General features: G+C 32.2%; 1 protein-coding gene across 1 annotated transcript; it reads right to left on the reverse strand.

Moving 5' to 3' along the window:
- Positions 1 to 380: 380 nt before the first annotated feature.
- LOC120171153 (transcription initiation factor IIE subunit alpha-like) lies at positions 381 to 5,282 on the reverse strand. Its single transcript, XM_039178927.1, has 10 exons — positions 5,142 to 5,282; positions 4,897 to 5,019; positions 4,179 to 4,299; positions 3,693 to 3,821; positions 3,485 to 3,594; positions 3,178 to 3,361; positions 2,010 to 2,201; positions 1,396 to 1,629; positions 1,039 to 1,246; positions 381 to 524 (listed from the first exon to the last, which is right to left on the reverse strand). The coding sequence occupies exons 1-10, from the start codon at positions 5,162 to 5,164 to the stop codon at positions 418 to 420; spliced, it is 1,431 nt and encodes a 476-aa protein (XP_039034858.1). The 5' UTR covers positions 5,165 to 5,282; the 3' UTR covers positions 381 to 417.
- Positions 5,283 to 8,649: the final 3,367 nt, after the last annotated feature.

Here is an 8,649-nt window from a genome sequence, read left to right on the forward strand (position 1 = left end):
ACTTGGTCTTCCCTCAATCCATGTCTGAGCGACGATATACAAATTAACACTTTTGATTTTCTTGGTTAAGCACAAGCTACATCAAATAAAAAAAACTGACACAAAAATTATATGTTCAAATGTATTTGCTAAACACCACTTGCTTTTGTCTACAGTTTAGTACACAATGCTAGCTTGTCAAAATCCATTTTCAAAACCACCAAAATCAACTTATTTTCCCACTGCAACTGTTGGAACAGAGTCAAGGGATGAAAAAAAATGAAACTAATACCAATAAGCAGTTGCAGGGACTTCAGATCTTGAAGTAGCTTAAGAAGAAATGAATAATAGGGACCGATGTTTACACTATCGGTTACCATTGCGAAGTAATGCTGGGGAGATCAATGTATTTTGAACCATTTATGTGTATGCATTCTCTCAGCCTTCCTCCCAATCTATATCATCATCATCATCACCGCCGCCAGATGCTTCCGCTTCATCATTCAGGTCATTGACCTTGAAATCATCGGTTGTATTGCCTGAAACCATATGAAGATATTTATTTAGGAAAACACCAACATCATAATCATAATGAACTTGTAATTATCAATAAGATACATGGTGAATGAATATTGAACTTGTATCAACTTGCTTATTAGCAAAAGGTCTCTAAAATCCTTGATCATGAGACATATACTTGTCGCTACAAATAAGAACAAAATTTCCGAAAGTAATACTTTACATGATAGAGGTAATTGAATCCATAGAACAGCCAAACTCGGGAAGAAAATCATTATTGATGGTCCAAGATCAAACACAATGATAGATAAAACATTAAAGTAGTTGCATTAACTTGATTCATGAGTAAGTTCCCTTGCAAGGTTTTTCATAGCTTGTTTACATATTAAATATATTTTTTAAAATCTTTAGTGACATGAAAGAAAAACCAAGCATTTGAAAATCTTAAGAAATTTTGAACATTTAATTTTGAACAGTTTTCATGGTCATCAAAGAGAAACCAAGTTATACTCTGAATGAAAAATAAAAACCAGTGCCTACCTGCAATGAGATCTTCTTCCCAATTAATATCATCATCTGCCTCATCATCATCTTCACGTTTAGCTTTCATGCCAACTTGTCGTTCGGAAGAGTCAGAAAGACCAGTTTCCAGAGGAATATCTGACAATTCGTCTTGTTTATTAGCGACTTCTTCTAGTTCTTGTTGTTTCTTATACAGAGCAGCATAATAAGCTTTAAGATACTCGTCCTTCCAATATAAAATGGGGAGAAAAAGAATGTCAATTCTTGTAAATTTAAAACTTCTAAGACAGGAAAAGCAAAAGAAAAATGAGTCAAAGAACTATATGGCATAGACAAGATGAAGGAAAGAATAATAATCCATCTAATTGTACATACCTGTATATTCTTCTTATCATCATTTTCTGCGGCCAACTTTTTGTCATCTTTAAAATCTGGTTGTGTTGAACTGCCATCCGTCTTTGAATCCTCCTGCTTGACCTCTCCACGTTGTTCCTTTGTCAGGTTCATTCCTTGCTTTATCATCCAAGGTGGCAAAACTTTCAAGGATGTGCTTGCACTTTCGGTTTTGACATCTTCCTTGCTATCAAGACCAGAAAAAGCAACTTCAACCTGTCAAGGGGAAAAAAGCTTTAATAACAATCCAACTTGATGGTAGAATATCCAATACTTGAAGTTAAGAAATGGCATGCTCAACACTGTTGAGGCAAATCTCTTGTAAAAAATAATAACAGAAAATCCAAACTCCAGCGCCTTTAGATAAACTAACAATGCCTTAAAGTTCTGATCAAATTTGAACTTCCAAAAATATGGAAACATGACCAGCAAATACTCATTCAAAGAACGAAAATGTCTAGAAAATTAAAGTAACAATAATTTACGCAAGTAATATGCCAAAGTTTAGCATCAATACTACATAATTATTAATAAATTTTAAGCAGCTGCACTTCATAGTAGACAACAAAGGCAAAAACAGTTAAAGAAAATCTTACCTTTGTCTCCCCAAGAAATGGCATGGGTGTTCCACCATAACCCTGAGCTTTTGAAGGATCATTAGAACTGGCATCACCAAAACCACGCCCAGCAGCACCTGCTCGAGCTTCCCATGCTTGGAGAGTTCCAAATTCTGGAATAGGCATATCTTTTACCCTGTTGAGTTGTTCAATTAACGGTTTAAGTTGTACCTGCAGTCATTTCATTGTTTACTCTTAAAATGGCATCCAAAGACAATGAAAAGAATGAAAGCAACATTTGCTTTGCATATTTCTTTGAACATGTACCTTAAAACAAATAAGTTAAATACAATGGAGTTGGAAAGGATTCAGGTGATGATCAAAATTCGTTGTCACTGCCATTTAATACAGAAATTTTGATACGGTGAAAGAGATGAGCTATCTGAGGACATGGCAATTTTGTGATCATTTTCCCCAACCTCTTCATGATGTACTGAACATCAATGTTTGGATTAAATTTCTTTTGATTCTTTGATAGGAGCACATTTATCAATAGATTAAATTTTACTCACTGTTTTATAATAAAATCAAGTTGACAGCAATAAATAAAAGGTGATATACTAGATGAGTAAGTTGACCTTATAGGAATGACATTAAACTAAGAAAAAAATTGTCTTCAAACTTTGTTTTTCTAGAGCCACAAACATTTCAAATTCAATAGCCTCTACATATCATAAAATCAAGAATTTTGAAAATTAATTCAATAGCCTCTACATATCATAAAATCAAGAATTTTGAAAATTAACTGCCTTTTTTCCCCTTCCAAGAAGAATTTTGATAATAAGTTCCCTTTTTTCCCTTTCAAGAAGAATTTGCATGAAGCACTAGATTCATTGACATTTGGAAGCCAAGGACAAAGAATTAAGCTGAATATAAGAGGACCTCATGAGGTTTGACCCAAAGTTAATAATTCAACCTGTAATCAACTCTAATGACATCAAAAACAACTACAGCAAGTATAAACGAATCATATGCGGATGACATCATTTCACAATATAAATTTTATTTAAAATCCGTGAACATGCTACGAATTTTGTTTTCTTGTAAAGAGATTTACTTTGTCATGTCAGTAGATTCATGTGATATATTAACTAGAAAAGAATATGCAAAATAAGGTAATGAAAAGGAACTTTAAAAGAAAACATACATCCATTTTCTGAAGCAAATCCTTCAATTTTTCACGACGCCGTCGTCTTGCTTTGTCATCTCCCTCTCCTACATCTTGTGCTGCTAACTTGTCACTCTCTGCCACCAATTCTCCGTTACATCTTTCACAATGAAAATAATCATCCTCCAAGGAAATCAATCGCAATGCGTCTAAAGCATTGTATCTGAAAACATGATATACACGAAACCATAAATTTTTCAAAATTACAAATTGAACAGTCCTATAAGCATCTCAAATAACCCTGGGAAAGAAGAAAAGAGGAGGAAGGAAAGGCAGTGTCAGAAACCTTTTCCCACAGCCAGGGCACACATACTCCTGAACAGTATTCTTGTCCTCAAGTTCATCCTTTAGTTTCTTCTTCATACGGTGCAATCTATACCTAACAACATCATATATCTACAGAACACATTGCTTCAGAGATTTTCAGAGTCAGAAGCCAAACATGCATATCACAATTGGAGAATGCAAAGAAAAGGAAGAAATAAAATAGCTACCTGTGCATAATCCAGACAACAGTAAGAGTGAGTGTGTAATTTAACCTTCTCCTCTCCCTCTTTCCCTCCTGGTTGACCATCAACGGTTGCTGCAACTGCAGCACTATATATCTTTGCTCCTTTAGCCGTCTGTAACCAAATCAAACGTCAGAATGCAAGCAAATCAATAAACTAAGAATTTGTTCACAACTCTTAATGGACAAATAAACCTTTTAAAAATAAATGGAAACCAGATGGCCATTAAGACCACCACTATGCCTCAATTCTATGCAAAAATAAGGTACATCTTAAACAGAAAACTACATAAAAGAAAGTAAGATTCAAGCATTTGATATGCTTAGTATGATGGTTAATCGTTAATAGGTAAAAAGACGGGGATGATTCAGAAAAAAATACACAGAAAACCTTACATATAAAAAACTAAGCAGATGTAACTTAGAAACATGAGTATAGGGGAAGAGAAAAGTGGACAATATCAGATTTGACCTCTTTCCTATGATCTCGTGTGATTATTTTTTCTTCCTCAAATAGCCGTAGAGTCCTCCGAAGTTGCTTTGAATGTAGTTTCAACTCCTTTGCTAAATCTTCTTCCCTAACCCATTGTCTCCTAGAAATGAAAGCAAAAAAATGTGAATTGTAATAACAGAAAAATGCGACTAGCAAATTGTAAGCGAGGGCAGGAACAGCACAAACAAGCAGGCATATTTAGCCTGCAACAGGAAACTATCCTTGAATATATATAATATTAGGCATCACGACATAGCCAAATATATCATACTAGTTACTACTAATTGTCTATGACAAACTTCTAGTTGAACTGATAAAAAAACACTTACCAAAGTTCTCATCATAGTCTAACGCTTCAGTCTCACTATATTATACAAATTATAAAATATTCTCCAATGCCTCACATTTCAAATTCCAAGATTCTCATTTTTCAGTGCTTCTAAATGTGCTTTATTTCCAGAAAAGTTCACAAGTTTACCGAAAATTCTCTTCTGCCATTCATATTTAAATAATGAAAATGGATCAAAAAATTATATTTTCAATTCAATATGTCTTGATTGCACTTAAAAGGGAAACTTCAATGCTACCTTTCATTTCTCTTACAAACAAAACCATCTTTACCCCTTTCTTTATGCCCTTGTTATTGAAAAGAAAACCATTTTTAGTTGCTTCCAAGAGACTAATAAGGAAACATCACCTTGTAAGAGCATCAAGAACTACAACAGCGACCCCTCTATTATCACCACGACCCATCTTTGGCTGGTTATCTCCTTTCGTTGTCACATTATCATAAAAAGCTCGAGCTGTAAGCTTCACCAACCTGTTATTTTTGTCCATTTTCAATTTCAAAACTGAAGACATAAATGATAAAACAGGAAAACTAATTAACCCAGCATTTATATACCATCTATTGCGCCGTTTCTGCAGTAAAAAGAGACAAACCTGTTAAACGGCTCGATGCTCATATTGTGACGTGAAGGCGTTAAAGAATTTCCTCGTAATTACCCAGAATAATTTCCAGGCACAATCTAATTTGCGCTTGAAAACTGCATCAAATAACAAAAATCATCGGTTGTGAATCCAGATTGAAGCGTTTCAAGAGAGGGACAGATATGGGGAATTGTAAGCAAAGCAGGGTTCGACTGGGAAGCCGTTACGAAGGTTTCCCATAAAACCCTGATCGTTTTTCTTATAATACAGAGAAACATAGTTACAATGAATTGAATTCATATTGCAAAGAATTGAGGGTTGGAGAATTAGCAGGCGGAGCGAGTCTTGCCTTAGAGGAAGAGGGCCAGATGATGTAGTCGCCCAATGTGCTGCCTGGGAACACTAATCGGCCTTCTATCTTCTTGTGCACGAATTGGACTCGTAAAACGATCATAAAGAAACAGCTTTCTTATCGCATGCTGCATGTTAACTTTAAGGTATTTTATCATTAGCTCATACACTATACTTAAATTATAAATTTGGTCTTTATACTTTAATTTATCATATTTTTAATTTTAATTTTTAACATTGACAATTTGATAAAATTACAAGATTTGAATGATCAAATTAGAAAACAAAAATTAAATCAATAACTTAAACATAATACAATAATTGATAATAGAATATGATTTGACATATTTAATGATTACTGTTTGAGTTAGATGAAGACTAAAATTTCAAAATTTGAGAAGTATATAGATTAGAAATGACTATATTAAAACAAGATACACAACTTATGCATAATATACAGATTAACAGAAAATTTTGACCTGAATTCAATATTAATGAATAATAATGTATTTACATTCAACAAATCAAAAAATAAGCCAACTTTTAAATAAAATGAGAATAATTGTAAAAAGTAATACGCATATAATCAGGAATTCCAAATATAGATTGAATATTAAAGATGTTAAAATATAAATAAATTATAATTAATTTTTAGTATAATATTTATTCATTATCTAAATTTCAAAACCCATAAAAATAAAAAAAAAGTACACATCCTCGTGTTATAATAGTAACATATCAAATATAATTAGGGTAAAGTCCGACTATTAAAAATTAGAAAATGAGCATCCTACTATAGAGTGTTGATTTATTGAATCTTCGATGATTAAAAGTTATCAAATGGTCACCGACTATTCATTATGTTTCAAACTTGTCCTTTTCCGTTAAAAATTTGATGATATTCTGAGCTGAACGTTAAACTGCTAACTGTGATATAATTAAATATGATCCCAGAATCTCAAATGACTATCATAACCTAGTCATCATGTTAACATCCAACTTAGACAACCACCAATTTTTTTAACGAAAAATGGCGAGTTTGGAACATAATAAATAGTCGGGTGACCTTTTATTAATTTTAATAGTCGAACAACTTAAAGAATAACATTTTATAGTCGAATGATCATTTTACAACGTTTAATAGTCAAGAGACTTAATAAACCAATATCATATAGTCAGGGGACAATTATGTACTTTACCCATATAATTAATGTACGCTAATTTAGAGTAGACTTGGCAAACTTAATCTAACCCGATTACCCGAACCAATTTACCTTGACCCGATACCTGATATATAGACCTGAATATGATGATTGAACTTGATCCGAAAATCGAACCAAAACCGATCCAAATTTTAGTTGAGCCAATATGTACCCATATCCAATTTGATCTAAATCGAAAACAATCTGAATCGAAATTAACCCGATTCGAAAGCAAATCGAACCTTGTTTAACTCGAATCGAAATTAACCTGAACCAAAAGTAGTCTGAACCGAAAATAATCCGAACAGAAAACAACCTAAACCAAAAGTAATCCGGATTTGATTTATCCAAATTCAATCCGAACCGAACATTGACCCTATTTTAACCCGATAAATGAGTAAACATGATTGAATAATTTATTGTTATTATATTTTTTAACAATATGATGAATGATGCATATTTTATTCTCTTTTTGCATTATATTTCTAGTTAATCACCATCTTTGATAATAGTTTCATAACCATCAGTACTACATTTGATAATAATTTAATGGTTTAATATTAAGTTTCACTTATTTAAAAGATCTACTCCATATTTGATCAAATAAATTTTTTAAAAAAAAATAGAAATTATTTTATATGAAGTATTATAATGTCAAGTTACCGCAAAACATTTTATTTTATATGATTAACTTTAATTATCATCATTTAGATGATATATTATAGTTAAGTTTAAAAGAAATTTTTACACTTTTTTACAAACACAAATTAACATGAAACACAAATATCAAATAAAGAGAATTCACTTTAATACAAACGATTAAAGTTATTTTAAATAATAAATTAATTTAAATAAAGTTAAAATTTAATAAAATATTAAATTTATAATAAAATATTAAAAAATCTACTTAGATATTTATTGCATGTTTTGAGTGCTTCGCAATTAGTGCAACTATACATGTCGCAAGTATAGTATAGAATATATCATATCCACAAGGATTGATGTAACTCTATGTTCTAACTCCTTGCACTGTAAAAGAAAATAAATTGCTGATAGTAGAAGTTCAAATTAACGAGTAAAATGAAGGTGCAAGTAAATAAAAAAAATATTAAGATTGAATATGAGACCAGGTCGGGTTATCGTGAATTATTGTATGATGACTGTATGGATAGTCTGAGCTTGCAGAGGCAACTCGTTTGCCGTGACAACTGAGAATGATTCAATTGTTGTAGCAATTGGGTTCCTCCCTTCAAAGCTTGGTGAAGCGTTCTTAAATTCCTTGTTGTTATCCTTAACCCGAAGAATTTGTCAATTGTGCATGCCTTTGTGATACATCCCTGCGTTAACCATGGGTGAACAACAACTGATCTTGCACTTCTTTTAGCTATTGAAATCCAAATCTTATCCCAAAGATGGATTAACCTTCACCAATGTTCGTTAGAACGAAGATCATGCTCATTTGTTTCTTGAATCTAACTCTCCCAATATTAGATAAATGGAAAATTCTTGAGATCCTCTCCTAATTCATCGAAATCAAATTAAGAATCAAGAATGAAGAAACTTCAAACTTAAACTGCAATCAATGAACTTAAACAAATCCAAACATTTTCACAACCGTAAAAACCCAAAACCCAAGTCAATTTAGTTTAGTTCATGGATGGTACAAAAACAATACGACATAAATATCCCTAAAATGAATTGAATAGAAACAAGGAAGAAGTTGTGTGAGCAGCTCTTAGCTTTTCTCTCTAGTCAACCCCTTTTGCAGATTGCGATTTGATCGTTATTTATAGAAGATGTTTAGATCGAATTAGTTGTTGATGAGGATGAGTTTTTGTTGGAATAAAATAGATAATAAAACTCTTTTATCTTTATCCTAAAAATCCTTGCAATTCATACTTATTTACCTTCTTAAACTCTGCTTGGATATCCAAATTTTTAGGACTTATCCCTTGTTTGTCGTGCTT

This window comes from Hibiscus syriacus, unplaced genomic scaffold, assembly GCF_006381635.1.
Source record: "Hibiscus syriacus cultivar Baekdansim isolate YM2019G1 unplaced genomic scaffold, ASM638163v2 tig00111812_pilon, whole genome shotgun sequence".
NCBI lineage: Eukaryota > Viridiplantae > Streptophyta > Magnoliopsida > Malvales > Malvaceae > Hibiscus > Hibiscus syriacus.